The following is an 18,059-nucleotide window of genomic DNA, read 5'->3' as shown; positions in this document are numbered from 1 at the left end:
TCCATACTTAGTCATTTTTTCAATAAGGATTGTATGAGAGACTTTGTCAAATGCTTTGCTGAAGTCAAGATATACTATATCTACAGCATTTCCTTGATCCACCCAATCAGTGATACCGTCATAGAAGGAAATTAAGTTAGTCTGACATGACTTATTAGTTACAAATCCATGCTGACTCTGTTTGATCACTTCATTCTTATCCAGGTATTGACATACATGTTGTTTAATAATTTGTTCAAAGATCTTTCCTGGTAAAAAAGTCAGACTCACCGGCCTATAGTTGCCTGGGTCCACCTTCTTCCCCTTTTTGAAGATAGGAACAACATTTGCTCTTCTCCAGTCTTCTGGCACTTCTCCTGTTCTCCAAGAATTTTCAAAGATTATGGAGAGGGGTTCAAAAATTTCTTCTGCTATCTCCTTCAGTACTCTGGGGTGTAATTCATCTGGACCTGGAGACTTGAATTCATTTACGTTAGCTAAGTGTTTCCTCACTATCTTTCTGTTTATAGATATCCTGGATTCTTCTATTCCCTTAATAGGACAGTGAATAACAGTTGGTGTTACATTTCCTTTCTGAGAGAAAACAGATGCAAAATAGGAATTTAAAAGTTCAGCCTTCTCAACATCCTGTCTTACCATTTCATCATTTTCATCCTGTAAAAATCCTATAGCATCTTTGACTTTTCTTTTACTTTTGACATATCCCCAAAATCCTTTATTATTGCTTTTGACATCTCTTGCAAGCCTCAATTCATTTTCAGCTTTAGCTAATCTGATTTGTGCCCTGCAGGTTCTGCAGACAGCATTATATTCTTCTTTAGATATGCCTCCCTCTTTCCATTTTATAAACATTTTTTTCTTCCTTTTTAGCATGTGCTTAAGTTCTGTGTTCACCCATCCTGGTTTCCTTAAATGCTTCCTATTCTTCCCTCTTTTCGGAATTGTTAACAACTGTGCTTTGAGAATTTCATTTTTCAAGATTTCCCATCCTTCCTGGACATTTTTGTTTTTAAGGATATCCAGCCATTGGATCCCTCCAATTATCTTTCTGAATCCCTTAAAATCTGCCTTTCTGAAATCTAACCTTGACGTCTGAGTCTTCACAGGTCTTCCGCCTCTAGTTATCCAAAATTCTAAAATAGCATGGTCGCTACCTCCTAGGGTTCCAGACACTTTTACCTCCTCAACCATTTCCTCCCTGTTTATAAGGATTAGATCCAAGGTAGCAGTTCCCCTTGTTTTCTCCCCTACCTTTTGGAAGATAAAGTTGTCAGCAAGAGAGGATAAGAATTTCCTTGACCTGTTAGTTTTGCCTGAGAGAGATTCCCAACAAATGTCTGGATAGTTGAAATCTCCCATGACAACTATGTCATATTTTTTGGAGAACTTGGCCATTTGATGCATAAAGAGTTCATCCATATCTTCAGCTTGCACAGGCGGCCTGTAGTAAATGCCTACAATGGTGTCATTTCCATTGTTCTGTCCTTGTATTCTTACCCAAACAGTTTCCACAGAACTCCCAGTCTCTGAAGCTTCAATCTCTGTGCAGATATACGCGTTTCTAACATACAATGCAACACCCCCCTCCTCGTTTATCAAGTCTGTTTCTTGCAAATAAGTTGTATCCTTCTAGTCTTGTATTACAATCATGTGTATTGTCCCACCAAGTTTCAGTGATTCCAATGACATCATATTTCTTTTCCTGTGTTAGTAGTTCCAATTCTCCTTGTTTGTTGCCCATGCTTTGTGCATTAGTATAGAAACATTTTAGTTTGTGATTGGTTTCTCTTTCTCCAATATTTTTATTAATTAGATTCTTTCGTCTTTGTTCTTCCTTTCCACTTCTAATAGCAGAGTTCTCAATAGCATTTGTCAGGTGTATGGCTTTTTCTGGTCTTTTGCTTCCCTTCCCATGTTGTTCTAGTTTAAAGCTCTCCTTACAAGTGTAGCAAGGCGACTTCCAAATACATGCTTTCCAGTCTTCGTAAGGTGCACCCCATCTCTAGCAAGTAGTCCATCGTATAAGTAGTTCACTCCGTGATCCAGAAATCCAAATCGTTGCTGACGGTACCATCGACGTAGCCAGTTGTTCACCTGCAGAATCTTATTCCACCTCCTTGTTCCATGGCCATCCACTGGGAGGATGGAAGAGAAGACCACCTGCGCTCCCAGTTCTTTCACTTTCTTGCCTAAGTCTTCAAAGTCTCTGCAGATTGTTTCCAGGTCGTTTCTTGCAGTGTCATTTGTCCCCACATGTAGTAGCAGGAATGGGTAGTCATCTGTAGGTCTGAAGAGTCCTGATATCCTGTCAGACACATCTTTAATTTTTGCACCTGGAAGACAGCACATTTCTCTTGAAGTTATATCCGGTCTGCAGATAGCGGCCTCTGTTCCTCTCAACAGGGAATCCCCCATGACCACCACTCTCCGTTTCTTCTTGACAACATTTTTCTTTCTCCATCCAGGAGGACTCTGAAGGCGTACAAGGTTGCTGTTTGTTGGCAAAGTCTTATCCTGATGTATTTCTTCATCGTTTTCCTGCGTGAGAGCCTGGTACTGGTTTCTGAGCAGTATGGGTGCTGACTGCCTCCTGATCCTCCTGCTTCTCTGGGTCACATGTCTCCATTCCTCTGTTTCTTCAGGTGCACTTCGAATTTCTTCTCTTTCTGTAACATGAAGAGATAATTCTGCTCTGTCCAAGAACTCTTCACCTTCCTTAATGATCTTCAACGTAGCTAACCTCTCTTCGAGATTTTGCAACTTTTCCTCCAACAGGGACACAAGCTTGCATTTGTGGCATGTGAAGTTTGGCTTTTCCACTGGTAAATCTGTGAACATGTAGCAAGAAATGCAGCTCACCAAATGGCTCCTGGCCTCTTCCATCTTGAGATTTCTTAAAAACGATGAAAGATGAGCCAAAATTCCGATTTCCTCTTTTCAGCTGCAATGGCCAAAACCCAGTGGTCGTTGAGCTCGCGGAGACTCTTCACTTATCCCAGAAGGCACTGGAAATATGCAAATGATCTCCTCAAGACTCTTCCCCTGGTTTTCCGATTTCCTCTTTTCAGCTGCAACGGCCAAAACCCAGTGATCGTTGAGCTCGCGGAGACTCTTCACTTATCCCAGAAGGCACTGGGAATATGCAAATGATCTCCTCAAGACTCTTCCCCTGATTTTCCGATTTCCTCTTTTCAGCTGCAACGGCCAAAACCCAGTGATCGTTGAGCTCACGTAGACTCTTCACTTATCCCAGAAGGCACTGGGAATATGCAAATGATCTCCTCAAGACTCTTCCCCTGGTTTTTGTCTGTTAGAGTCACAGGCCTCAGGTAAATGCACACATGGTATAAGGTCACAGGAGCAGGAACTAAGACAGAGGGGCTGCGTCCGTCTAGACCTACCGTGTGTGCGGTGTCGCTACTGCAAACTCCAAGAAGGGCTGCAACTGCAGCGCAGCGCAGGACACTGCCGCTGGACGACACAGCTACAAAGCAGGCGCTATGTCAGATGCTAGTGCAGAGGTGCGGTGTGCACAGTGGCCTAAGGCTACTGAAATAATTCCCTAACCACATGCGTAATATCAGAGGGAAGGAGAAGGGGTTTCATAATAAGTCAGTCACCAGAATCATACATCCGTCACCATTCACACATAGCAGTATAGTCTATACTAGCACATGGCGGAATGGCCATGCGTGCTTTATATAGCAGCCGGGACCTTACGGAAGCTTCCTGATCTCCGAGATGGACCAATGAGATCTGGAGCAGGACATGAGCCCATGACTCCTGATCTCCAATGGGAAACCGTCCCATGAGCATGCTCAGTAGGAGGACAGAGGGACTTAGCCCCTGGAGAGATTTGCTGCAAAGCAATCTCCTCTGTGGTAGATAAAGAGCAAGAGACCGCAGAATGTAAGGGTCTGGATTCCTGCAGAGCAGACGCAGGAACCTGACTCCTAACACAGAGGCTCTAAGCATCAGCTCCTAGTAGATAGAGCAGTTGCTCAAGACTCAAGATCCAGACAGACCAATCTCAGCACAGCCTGAATGCTAGGAGCCAGATTTCTACCTCATCTATGTTGAAATCTAGACCCTTACATTCTGCAGTCTCCTGCGCTTCATCTGCTGCAGAGGAGATTGCAGAGGAGAGTGCCTTGAGGCAACTCTCTCCAGAGGCTAAGTCCTTGGTTCCCTTAACTGAGCATGCTCATGGGACGAACTTCCATTGGAGTTCGGGAGTCAGGTGCTCAGGTCCTGTGTCGAATCCTATTGGCTCCTCTTGGAGCCTTGGAGATTTCAGGAAGGTCCCGTTTGGTATAAAAAGCGGGCATGGCTGTTCCGCCATGCGCTAGTATTTTTCATACTTGCTGCTGTATGTTTGATGATGGATGCTTGGACTGGTGAATGACTTATTAAGAAACCTCTTCCCTGTGATAATACGTTTGTGTGAGTGATTGGTTCCTGCCAGTAGTAGCGCCAGCGCCAGCGCACCTAGCTCCATCTTGCTGAGCAGCTTAGCATCTGCATTGCGCCAGCCTTATTGCAGTGCCTTACCAGCGGCTCAGTTCTTGCCGCGCTGCAGTTGCAGCTTATTTCTGCGTCCGCTGTTGCGACGCCACGAACCTTATTTAACGGTAGGTCTAGACGGAGTAGTCCTGTTGTCTAAGGCTACTCCTGTGACCCTGAATACCGTGTCAGCATCGCTGAGACTCTGTGACCCTGAACAGACTCAGCGTTTTGTGTATGCTTTTTGCCTGCAGCTCTGTGAGTGTAACAGAGCTTGCTTCAGTGCACATTGAGTGCAGTTAAACCCTGTGCACATTACCGCCATAGTGCTCTGCATCTACTAGCTGCGGTTTGACTACAGGAATGCTTATGACTCAATGCCACCCACATGAATTTGTGAATGTTCAACAGGATATTAAGAGCCTTCCTCAGAAACTCAATGGGGCAGTGGAGAACAACACTGGAAGTCAACACAAGACAACTAGCACAAGTGACCAACAAATGCGGCATATACCAAGGTGATGCACTGTCCCCATTGCTGTTCTGCATAGGTTTGAACCCCCTCAGTCAGATAATTACAGAGTCTGGCTATGGATACAAGTTCAAGAGTGGAAGCGCCATCAGCCACCTCCTCTACATGGATAACATCAAAATCTGCAATGTAATATGGAGTTTCTTCCCTTCTGAGCATTGCACTGTGCCTCAAAAGTAGTATCCGAACACATATGGGGTATCGGTGAACTCAGGAGAAATTGCACAGCAAAATTTTGAGTCCATTTTCTCCTTTTGCCCTTGTGAAAATACAAAATTTGTAGCTAAAAAAGATTTTTGAAGGAAAAATTTGATTTTTTTTTTATTTTCATGGCTTAGCCTTATAAACTTATGTGAAGCACCTGGGGTTCAAGGTGCTCCCTACACATCCAGATAAGCTCTCAAAGGGGTCTAATTTCCAAAATTGTGTCATTTGTGGGGGGTTTCCACTGTTTAGGCACATCAGGGGCTCTCCAAATACAACATGGCATTTCGCTGATCATTCCATAAAATTTTGCATTAACAAAGTCAAATGCGCTCCTTCCTTTCCAAGCCCTGCTGTGCTCCCAAACAGTAGTATTCCCCCACATATGAGTTATCAGGATATTCAGGAGAAATTTCTCAACAAATTGTATGGAGCAATTCCTCCTGATACCCTTATAAAAATGCAAAATATGGACCTAAAAAAGATTTATTTGGTAAAAATGTGATTTTTTTTATTTTCATGGCTCCACGTTATAAACTTTTGTGAAGCACCTGTGGGTTCAAGGTGCTCAACACACATCTGGATAAGTTCCATAATGGGTCTAGTTTCCAAAATGGTGTCACTTGTGGGGGGTTTCCACTGTTTAGGCACATCACGGGCTCTTCAAACGTGACATGGTGTCCGCTTATTATTACAGCAAATTTTGCATTCCAAAAGTCAAATGATGCTCCTTCCCTTCCAAGCCCTGCCGTGTGCCCAAACAGTTTTTTCCTCCACATATTGGGTATCAGCACACTCCGGAGAAATTTCACAACAAATTGTATGGTCCATTTTCTCCTGTTACGCTTGCAAAAGTGAAAAAAATTAGGTCTAAATGAAAATTTTTGTGATGGAAAAATAAATGTTAATTTTTTCCTTCCATATTCCAAAAATTCCTGTGAAGCATCAAAAGGGTGAATAAATTCTTGAATGTGGTTTTGAGTATCTTGAGGGGTGCAGTTTTTAGAATGGTGTCACTTTTGGGTATTTTCTGTCATATAGGCCCCTCAAAGTCACTTCACATGTGAGATGGTCCCAAAAAATGGTTTTGTTAATTTTTTTGAAAAAATGAGAAATCGCTGGTCAACTTTTAACCCTTATAACTTCCTAACAAAAAAAATATATATTTCAAAAATTGTGCTGATGTAAAGTAAACATGTGAGAAATGTTATTAACTATTTTGTGTGATATGACACCAAATTTCCTTTTTTTCACAAGCAAAATGCAAATCATATCAAAGAAAATTTACCACTATCATGATGTACAATATGTCACGAGAAAACAGAACCAGTGGGATCCATTGAAGCATTCCAGAGTTATGACCTCATAAAATGACAGTGGTCAGTGTCACGGCCGCCATTCTCCCCCCACATACTCACCTCCCTGCTCCAGCAATGCGGCATCTCTCCGGCAGATGGCCGTGGCGTTCTGCTTCTGTCCTGACGGGTCCGTGGCTGATGGCGTCACTGCATGCTGTGCGCATGCACTGTAGGCAGCGGCCGCGTCTTCTCCCTCCTCCTTGAGCTCCAGCGGTGACCTGACCCGGAAGCTCCGCCGGACCAATGGGAGGCGTTACCCGGGTATTTCAGGCCGCCCTTCTGTAATGGAGGCACCTGATCCTTGTGTTTCATTTCACATTAGGCCCTCTCTACATGGTCTCCTGCCCTTACACACATTCTGGCTTGTGTTCCTGCAGCCCCTCTCTGGTGTCTCCTGTGTCCTGGCTCCATCCTGCTACCCGTGCCTTCCACCTGCAGTCCTGCTCCTGTCTTGTTCCCGTGTTCCTGCTCCATCCTGCTGTCCCGTGTTCCTTCTGCAGCCCTCCTCCAGTTCCTTTCTCTACCGCTTCGCCCTGGGGCCCAGTATTCTGTCTGTCCCATGCCTTCTCTGCTTCCCTAAAGAGCCACCCCTCTGGGTACCAGCTATCGTGGTACTCAAACCCTGGCGCCTGCTCCTATTGATCCCTGTATAGGGGTCGGCTTCACCTTGTTACTCACCCAGGGGCCCCTCGGTGCCACGATCCCGAGGGTCCACTCCTGGAAGCTTGCCTCGCCCAGCCGTAACAGTAGGATCAGGCCATGGATTCCGCCGGTGCCTCTGCTACCGCCCAAAAAGAGTTGCTCTTTTTGCGGGAGAACCAGGGACGCATAATGTCCGTGATGAAGTCCATGGACTCTCGTCTGTCAGCCCTACAGGCCGCCGATCCGGGAAACGCTTCCTAGCTAGCCAGTCTTCAACAGGAACTTAGTCAGCAGCGTGACACTCAGACCCTTATCCTAACATATATGGCCTCTGTTGATGACCGTCTGGTGGCTTTCCAGTCTGCCACCGCGGCACGGACTTCCACTCATGCTTCCTCTTCCCTTTCTTCTCCTCGCCTTGTTAACCCCCCTGTTTAGTGGTGACCCCAAACTCTGCAGGGGGTTCTTAAACCAGTGCAGCCTACACTTCAAATTGTTAACCCAGCAGTACCCCTCTGACCGAGCCTTTAGTGGCCTTTATTATTATGTCTCATCTGGAGGGGGAGGCCCTGTCCTGGCTGAACCCCTTCTGGGAACAGGACGATCCCATAGTTTCAAGCCTTCCAGTCTTTTTGGAAACTTTTCGCAGGGTCTTTGATGAACCTGGCTGCTTAGCCTCCCTTACCGAGTCCGTCTTTAACCTCCATCAAGGTGCCCTCACGGTCTGACAATATGCTATCCGCTTCTGTTCTCTGTCCTCTGAGTTAGGTTGGAATAACGTGGCACTGGTAGGGGCCTTCTGGTGTGGTCTCTCGGGCAGGATAAAGGATGAGCTCTCGGGTCGGGATACCCCGACTACTCTGGAAGACCTAATCTCCCTGGCCACCCACATTGATCTACGGTTCCAGGAGCACACTCACTCGGGAATTGGCTAGGGACAGGAGGTCCGTTAGGCTGCTTCCTGCAGCCAATCGGCCTTCTAGTCCACATTCAGCCGGGACTCCTTCTGTTCCTCCTGCCGAACCCATGCAGATAGATCACCTCAAGTTGGCCGAGTTACATCGTAAGGAGAGATGGGTGCAAGGCCTATGCTTCTACTGTGGAGGGACTTTGCATTTTCTCCGATCTTGTCCTGAGAGACCGGGAAACTCATCCACCTAGGCCAGGTAAGAGAGGTGTTAGTACTTCCTCTGAACCACTCACAATGTCTGTTCTATTGATTTCGGTTCAGAGACGTGGGTCTGAGGTGGCCTACGTGGATTCAGGCTCGGCAGGTAACTTCATCCGGCGCAAAGAGGTGGACAAGTACAGATTCCATACTTCAGTTGTGGCCAAAAGTATTGACACCCCTGCAATTCTGTCAGATAATACTCAGTTTCTTCCTGAAAATGATTGCAAACACAAATTCTTTGGTATTATCTTCATTTAATTTGTCTTAAATGAAAAAAACACAAAAGAGAATGAAGCAAAAAGCAAAACATTGATCATTTCACACAAAACTCCAAAAATGGGCCAGACAAAAGTATTGGCACCCTCAGCCTATTACTTGGTTGCACAACCTTTAGCCAAAATAACTGCGTCCAACCGCTTCCGGTAACCATCAATGAGTTTCTTACAATGCTCTGCTGGAATTTTAGACCATTCTTCTTTGGCAAACTGCTCCAGGTCCCTGATATTTGAAGGGTGCCTTCTCCAAACTGCCATTTTTAGATCTCTCCACAGGTGTTCTATGGGATTCAGGTCTGGACTCATTGCTGGCCACCTTAGAAGTCTCCAGTGCTTTCTCTCAAACCATTTTATAGTGCTTTTTGAAGTGTGTTTTGGGTCATTGTCCTGCTGGAAGAACCATGCCCTCTGAGGGAGACCCAGCTTTCTCACACTGGGCCCTACATTATGCTGCAAAATTTGTTGGTAGTCTTCTGACTTCATAATGCCATGCACACGGTCAAGCAGTCCAGTGCCACATGCAGCAAAGCAACCCCAAAACATCAGGGAACCTCCGCCATGTTTGACTGTAGGGACCGTGTTCTTTTCTTTGAGTGCCTCTATTTTTCTCCTGTAAACTCTATGTTGATGCCTTTACCCAAAAAGCTCTACTTTTGTCTCATCTGACCAGAGATCATTCTTCCAAAACATTTTAGGCTTTTTCAGGTAAGTTTTGGCAAACTCCAGCCTGGCTTTTTTATGTCTCGGGGTAAGAAGTGGGGTCTTCCTGGGTCTCCTACCATACAGTCCCTTTTCATTCAGATGCCGACGGATAGTACGGGTTGACACTGTTGTACCCTCGGACTGCAGGGCAGCTTGAACTTGTTTGGATGTTAGTCGAGGTTTTTATCCAACGTCCGCACAATCTTGCGTTGAAATCTCTTGTCAATTTTTCTTTTCCGTTCACATCTAGGGAGGTTAGCCACAGTGCCATGGGCTTTAAACTTCTTGATGACACTGCTCACGGTAGACACAGGAACATTCAGGTCGTTGGAGATGGACTTGTAGCCTTGAGATTGCTCATGCTTCCTCACAATTTGGTTTCTCAAGTCCTCAGACAGTTCTTTGGTCTTCTTTCTTTTCTCCATGCTCAATGTGGTACACACAAGGACACAGGACAGAGGTTGAGTCAGCTTTAATCCATGTCAACTGGCTGCAAGTGTGATTTAGTTATTGCCAACACCTGTTAGGTGCCACAGGTAAGTTACAGGTGCTGGTAATTACACAAATTAGAGAATCATCACATGATTTTTCGAACAGTGCCAATACTTTTGTCCACACTCTTTTTTATGTTTGGTGTGGAATTATATCCAATTTGGCTTTAGGACAATTCTTTTTGTGTTTTTTCATTTAAGACAAATTAAATGAACATAATAATACCAAAGAATTTGTGCTTGTAATCATTTTCAGGAAGAAACTGAGTATTATCTGACAGAATTGCAGGGGTGTCAATACTTTTGGCCACAACTGTAAGTCCCCGGCTAATTGCTTCAGTGGATGACAGACCACTACAGGAGACCATCACTATGGACACTGAGGAGGTGGGGCTGCAAGTCGGAGCCTTATATTGTGGAAAGATGGCCTTTTATTGCCTAATTTGTCCCATGCGTTACTCCTTGGACTCCCTTGGCTAAGGACACATCAGCCGGTTCTTGACTGGTCTTTGGGCGAAGATCTCTGCTGGGGACATTCATGCCATGCTCGGTGCCTGAATCCTATCCATCCTGCAGCCACCTCACGACCACCTCCTGATCTCCCTGGGCTTCCCTCAGCCTATTGCTCCTACGCAGACGTCTTTGACAGGAAGGAAGCGGAGACCCTTCCCCCGCAACGGCCCTTTGATTGTCCGATTGATCTAATCTCTGGCTCTATTCCTCCTAGGGGTAGGATCTACCCACTATCACCTGCAGAAACCTTAGCCTTGTCCGAGTACGTCCAGGAGAATCTTGCCAAGGGTTTTATATGGAAGTCTTCCTCTCCCGCTGGAGCTGTTTTTTTCTTTGTCAAGAAAAAGGACGGATCCCTACGACCGAGCATTGACTACAGAGGCTTGAATGATATCACAATCAAGAATAGGTATCCTCTTCCACTCTTTCCGGAGCTATTTGATCGCCTCAGAGGGGCTCGGATCTTTTCCAAGTTAGACCTTGGAGGAGCCTAAAATCTGATCCGTATTCGCACTGGTGACGAGTGGAAGACCGCCTTTAACACTCGAGATGGCCATTACGAGTACCTAGGCATGCCCTTTGGTCTCTGCAATGCCCCCGCAGTGTTTCAAGAATTCGTCAACGAGATCTTCCGGGACCTCTTGTATTCTTGTGTTGTCGTATACTTGGATGACACCCTCGTATTCTCACCTGACCTTGCTTCCCATAGAAGGAGTGTTCGCCTGGTACTACAGTGTCTTCAGGAGAATCATTTGTTTGCTAAGATTGAAAAGTGTCACTTTGAACAGACTTCTTTACAATTTCTGGGTTACATTATCTCCAACGCTGGATTGAGGATGGATCCCGAGAAACTGTCTGCCATCCTCAAGTGGCCCCGACCTGTCGGGATAAGGTCTATACAATGGTTTCTCGGATTTGCCAATTATTACACACAATTTATGCCTCATTTTTCCACGTTAACCAAACCTACAGTATTTCCGCCCTTACCCAAAAGGGGACGAACCCCAATTCCTGGACTACGGAGGCTAAAGAGGCCTTTCAGACTCTAAAACAGGCTTCTTCTACAGCTCCAGTGTTGAACCGCCCTGACAGCAGCAGACCCTTCGTGCTTGAAGTGGTCGCCTCATCCACAGGAGACGGGGCCGTACTGTCCCAGAGATCAGCCTCAGGTTGACTGCTTCCCTGTGGGTTCTTCTCCAAGGCCTTTTCACCATCAGAGTCAAATTACTTGATCGGCGACTGAGAACTGTTAGCCATAAAATTGGCCCTGGAGGAATGGCGTCATCTCATGGAGGGGGTGCTCCATCCCTTTGTAATCTACTCTGATCACAAAAACTTGGCCTATCTCCAGTCCACCCAGGGACCCGACAGGCCAGATGGTCCTTATTTTTTGCTCGCTTTGATTTCGAGCTCCACTTTCGCCCAGGTAACAAGAACACCAAAGCCGATGCATTATCCAGGGTCTACCAGCTGACCAAGACAGTGGAGGAGCCTTCACACATTATTGAACTCGCTAAAATCATCACCATGGCTCCTGTGAATCTGCTTTCTCCACCTCCAGGCAAGGCTCTCTTGTCTGAGAATGTTAAAAAGAAGGTCTTACTCTGGGGCCATTCCTCCAAACATGCTGGGACTAAGAAGACGCTTGCCCTCATTTCCCATCACTACTGGTGGCCAACTCTTTGCCAAGACATGGCTGACTTTGTTGCCTCTTTTCCTTCCAGTGCAAAAAATAAAGTACCACGACGGCCTCCGTCCGGCTTATTGCTTCCATTGCCTGTTCCTGCAGTACCCTGGGAACACAGCGCCATGGATTTCATCACAGCCCCGCTCTTACGGTTGTACAGTGATCCTGGTGGTTGTAGACCGCTTCTCCAAGATGGCACATTTTATCTCTCTAAGCGGACTCCCCTCAGCTCCTGATCTAGCCAAGGTCTTCATCCATCAAATTTTCAGACTCCATGGACTACCCTGACGTATAGTGTCTGACTGAGGAGTTCAGTTCACATCTCGGTTTTGGCAGGCACTCTGCAAGCTCAAGGATGTATCACTAGATTTCTCCTCTGCTTACCATCCACAGTCTAATAGGCAGGTGGAGCGAACTAATCAGGTATTGACGGGATACCTGCATCATTTTTCCAACGTCCACCAAAACGACTGGGTTGAGCTACTTCCCTGGGCTGAGTTCGTTTACAACAACCATACTAGTGAGTCCTCAAGCAAGTCTCTGTTTTTTGTGGTGTTTGGCAGACATCCTGGTGTTCCTCTTCCTGTTACCCCCGCTTTGGAGGTATCTGCGGCCAACTTCTTGTCCACAGAGTTTTCTAAGATCTGGACTGAGACCAACACGGCACTCAAGATAGCCGGTGATCGGATGAAGAATCACGCCGACAAGAGGAGGTTGGATCCTCCACCGTATCATATCATCCTGCTGTCCTGTTGTCCTTCTGCAGCCCTACTCCAGTTCCTTCCTCTCCCGCTCCATCCTTGGGGCCAGTATTCTGTCTGTCCCGTGCCTTCTCTGCTTCCCTAAAGAGCCGCCCCTCTTGGTACCGGCTATCGTGGTACCCGAACCCCGGGGCCTGCTCCTAACGATCCCTGTATAGGATCCAAGGCCCTCTGGATCGTGGCACCGAGGTGCATTTATACGGAGACTTGATTACACACAGGTGGATTATATTTATCATCATTAGTCATTTAGGACAACATTGGATCATTCAGAGATCCACAATGAAAATCTGGAGTGAATTTGCTGCACTAAAAGTAAAGGGGCTGAATAATATTGCACGCCCCACTTTTCAGTTTTTGACTTTCCACAAAATTTTAAATTAACCAATAAATTTTGTTCAACTTCACAATTGTGTTCCACTTGTTGTTGATTCTTCACCAAAAATTTACATTTGGTATCTTTATGTTTGAAGCATGATATGTGGGAAAAGGTTGAAAAGTTCCAGGGGGCCGAATACTTTCGCAAGGCACTGTATCTCTATGTACCAGTATCACCTGCTTTTGGGTTCAGGTGTAAGGGGGTGGAATAATAATATTTCCTTGTTCTGCCTCCTTAGTAGTTCTTAATGCTTGATGTTGTATTTCTATTAATCCGTGGTACTGCTACATGTCGTCATGTATTACCACCCAGAATCAATGGTATTGGTACACTTTTATACTTGTTACCATTTCCAGTAAATATGTTGTGTTCTGCTGTATAATGCTATATTTTAGATAGGGAAAGTGTAGTGCACCCTTTGGACACTAGAGGGGGGCACTTTAGTACATAGAGTTCTTAGCAAGATAGGGTTAAGTGTAGGAGTGGCTGCCAGGAGGTAAGGCTAGGCAAGAAGGAAGTTAGTTCATACGGGGCCAGGGTGCCCAAAGTATCCACATGGGCTATAGGCCCAGGACAGTTCGGCAGCCACGTAACGTTAACTAGTGAAGGTCTCAGGTATCCACAGCTATTGCGCATTGATACAGTGAGCCAGAACAGCAGCTAATATATGGCGACTCATCGCTTGGGCGGACGCTCTTAGGGCCAGAGTCGGACGGGCTGAAGAACAGAAGGATGCTGTAGCTTCACAAGGAGCAGTACAGACGGTTCAGATGCTTTTCCATAGGCAACTAAACCAGGTGGCTGATGATTTCGAGTCTGGGGCAAAACAGGCAGATGGAATTATCATCATGGTAAGGTTAGGCCAGGAAGAAGCTGGGAAGCAGTCTAACAAGGTCAGATCCGGGTACTTGCTGTGTGGAAGAGTACGCAAACTAGGGAAAGCTGAGGAAGCATGTAAAGACGTAAGTGTTAGAAATGATGCACCAACTGTGGTTATATTGTGTGAAGTCAGTAAAGAAACCGTTCAAGTTACCATGGACTGTGTCTCAGTTGTTGGGCGTTGCATCGGAAAGGGGCTTTCGCTGCTTGGGAAGTGCCCAGAGGGACCCGAACCTGGAGACGCAGGTATGCCGAATAGTGGACTTTCCTTTTCTGAGAGGGAAGGCCTGGATGCTGATGCTCTAGCGTCCCTGGCCACGACTATAGTCCTGGCCCTCCCTTACACAGGTATACCAAATAATCCCATACCTATCAAGATAACATGTGGGTCATAGCTTTACTTACTGTCAACAAAAAATTGAAGCCATTGGTTTGATTCCAGGGAATACAAAATCACAAGGGAGTGCAAAGAGATGCTGGCCATGCCCCCCCAAGGAGGAGGAGGAGCCAGACAGCAATGAAAACATTGGAGAGAAGTGAGTACTGGAAATCTGGACAAAGTCATGATGTGCCAGGATAGCAGGACTGACTGGGACAGTCCTGCTGAATCTGGGACAGTTGGAAGCTATGGACAAACTCCTGTTAGGAGCTGTCTAGCAGTGGTTTCTCACTTTTAAGAACACTTGAATACTCAACAGAACGCTTTCCTTCTCTAAGAGAGTCCATACATGAGATGGCTGTTGACCAAATGATTGTTTGTCTGAGAGCTTATAGTCTTGTAGGAGCTATACTGTAAGCGTGGCTACCTGCAGAAAATGAACTTTAGTGCTGTGAACGGTAACTGTAGCCGTGCCGTCATGCCTGTATAACTAACACTATAAGCCTGAAGATTAACCTTGCATCAGCAGGTTAATAGCATTACACAATTTGACAAGGAATGGATGGAACAGAGCTGAAGTTCTCAGTCCCTTCCCGTTCATAGTTGTCAATATCAAGGGAATATCCTGGTCCATTAATTTGGCTATATGAAAACCAATTTTAAAGCAATGAAATCTGATTTGCGCTAATATCTCTAAATGCAGATCATGGCCAGTACAAAACATCTATGCACTCACACCTCAGACTATATTTGGATTATTCACTGCTCTTACTTTAAAAGCAGCGAATATATTCAGAGAATCAACAATTTGGACTACATACCTCCCTCCTCTTGCTCTTTGATTTGTTTAAAAGGTTTAATAAAAATCCTTTTGGAATAACACTGCTATTTTATAGCCACTATTTCACCATCAGATTGTTCCTTGTATTTTTCATACTCTTCAATGCGGTACATAAAAACTATCATGTGAAATCAATATGCGTACCTGTTTGAATGCATCCTCGGAGTCCAACGAGCAGTCCTGCGCTGTGATATAGAGGCAATGTAAGGTAGAATACATCCTCACTTGTAAGTCCACATAGCATGCCTATTAGGCCACTTCCAAAAACACGATTCTGGTTTATTAGTGCAGCCTTTGGAAGTCCTTAAAAAAAATAAAGAGCTTTGGAAATTTCTGCTATTACATGGAAAGTAGGTATGTCGTAGTTTGTGATTGGATGATTTGGAATCCTCTTTTAATATGTCATATGCTGTTTGCTGTGGAAGTACCTAAACTACCGTATATCTGTATTTGACTTTCGTAAAGGGAATCTGCCACCAAGGTTATGCAGAGAGGAGAATAAAGTAGTGACAGAAATGCCAATTCCACCACGGTATCTCATCAGTCAGCTCAACTTTCATGTTGTCTGTGGTCATAAATCAGTAGAGAGGGGGTCAGAAAAAGACAGATAAAAGGCTGATGTTATGAACTCCCTGTTAAATGTTTATTCATGCAAGTGAAAAAACGGCATCATTGTCATCAGTGGTTTCGGCCCAAACCAGGCCTTCATCAGAAATTGTCTTCTAATGCGCATTATCTCCTGCACTGTTGTGCATTGACCCCAGTGCTCTGATAAATCTTTCTCATGAAGATTCCAATGCTCAGTTGTACCTGTTAAAGTTGCCTCAAGGAACTGAAGACAATTTCTGATGAAGGCCTGATTTGGGCCAAAACATCAATATTTATATGCAGTGGATATACCTTTAATAAAATATTCTTTGAATTTTCTGCAGTGAATTTGGAGTGCCAAATTGTTTTTTGACTATTTACTATCAATCAGAGATTTTCAAGGATGGATAAAGAAATAAATATATTACAAAGCTTCTCCTATACTTTGCAATGTTAAACACGGACAGCATACTGTATGCTATATGTCTGTCCAGCCTCTGTTTGAAGACTTCCATTGTAGGAGAACTCACCACTTCTCGTGGCAGCCTGTTCCACTCATTGATCACTCTAACTGTCAAAAAGTTTTTTCTAATATCTAATCTGTGTCTCCTCCCATTCAGTTTCATCCCATTGCTTCTAGTCTTTCCTTGTGCAAATGAGAATAAAGTTGATCCTTCTACAATGTGACAGCCCTTTAGATATTTGTAGACAGCTATTAAGTCTCCTCTCAGTCTTCTTTTTTGCAAACTAAACATTCCCAAATCCTGCAACCTTTCCTCATAAGACAGGGTATCCAGACCGGTCACCATTCTGGTCGCTCTTTTCTGAACTTGCTCCAGTTTGTTGATGTCTTTTTTAAAATGTGGTGCCCAAAACTGGACACAATATTCCAGATGAGGTCTGACCAAAGAGGAGTAGAGGGAAATAATGACTTCACGTGATCTAGACTGTATGCTTCTGTTAATACATCCTAGAATTGCATTTGCCTTTTTTGCTGCTGCATCACACTGTTGACTCATATTCAGTCTGTGATCTATTAGTATACCCAAGTCTTTTTCACATGTGCTGTCACTTAGCCCTATTCCTCCCATTCTATATATGCTTTTTTCATTTTTATTGCCCAGATGTAGTACTTTGCATTTCTCCCTGTTAAAAACCATTCTGTTAGTTGCTGCCCACTTCTCCAGTTTATTTAAATCTTTTTGAATCCTCTCTCTCTCTTCTCTAGTATTAGCTATCCCTCCTAGCTTTGTGTCATCAGCAAATTTAATCAGTTTACCCTCAATTCCTTCATCTAAATCGTTGATAAAGATGTTGAACAATACAGGGCCCAGGACAGAGCCCTGTGGTACCCCACTTGAGACATTCTTCCAACCGGATGTGCAGCCATTTACGACCACTCTTTGGGTCCGATCACTAAGCCAGTTATGAATCCACCTAACAGTTGCCTTGTCCATTCCATACTTAGTCATTTTTTCAATAAGGATTGTATGAGAGACTTTGTCAAATGCTTTGCTGAAGTCAAGATATACTATATCTACAGCATTTCCTTGATCCACCCAATCAGTGATACCATCATAGAAGGAAATTAAGTTAGTCTGACATGACTTATTAGTTACAAACCCATGCTGACTCTGTTTAATCACTTCATTCTTATCCAGGTATTGACATACATGTTGTTTAATAATTTGTTCAAAGATCTTTCCTGGTATAGAAGTCAGACTCACCGGCCTATAGTTGCCTGGGTCCACCTTCTTCCCCTTTTTGAAGATAGGAACAACATTTGCTCTTCTCCAGTCTTCTGGCACTTCTCCTGTTCTCCAAGAATTTTCAAAGATTATGGAGAGGGGTTCAAAAATTTCTTCTGCTATCTCCTTCAGTACTCTGGGGTGTAATTCATCTGGACCTGGAGACTTGAATTCATTTAGGTTAGCTAAGTGTTTCCTCACTATCTTTCTGTTTATAGATATCCTGGATTCTTCTATTCCCTTAATAGGACAGTGAATAACAGTTGATGTTACATTTCCTTTCTGAGAGAAAACGGATGCAAAATAGGAATTTAAAAGTTCAGTCTTCTCAACATCCTGTCTTACCATTTCATTATTTTCATCCTGTAAAAATCCTATAGCATCTTTGACTTTTCTTTTACTTTTG

General features: G+C 44.6%; 1 protein-coding gene across 4 annotated transcripts in view; it reads right to left on the bottom strand.

Moving 5' to 3' along the window:
- The window catches only part of LOC141093111 (long-chain fatty acid transport protein 2-like), a 243,014-nt gene that overhangs the window by 123,550 nt on the left and 101,405 nt on the right, over positions 1-18,059 (bottom strand). For all 4 annotated transcript variants that reach the window (XM_073579587.1, XM_073579590.1, XM_073579588.1 and 1 more), the window contains one exon: positions 15,462-15,620. In XM_073579587.1, the coding sequence (XP_073435688.1) occupies positions 15,462-15,620 (159 nt within the window). The remainder of the gene's footprint in view (positions 1-15,461; positions 15,621-18,059) is intronic.

Source organism: Dendrobates tinctorius, unplaced genomic scaffold (genome assembly GCF_039654945.1).
Source record: "Dendrobates tinctorius isolate UK_male_01 unplaced genomic scaffold, ASM3965494v1 ptg000062l, whole genome shotgun sequence".
Taxonomy (NCBI): Eukaryota; Metazoa; Chordata; class Amphibia; order Anura; family Dendrobatidae; genus Dendrobates; species Dendrobates tinctorius.
The sequence above is the reverse complement of the archived record's forward strand: the minus strand, read 5'-3'. Positions and strand labels throughout refer to the sequence as shown.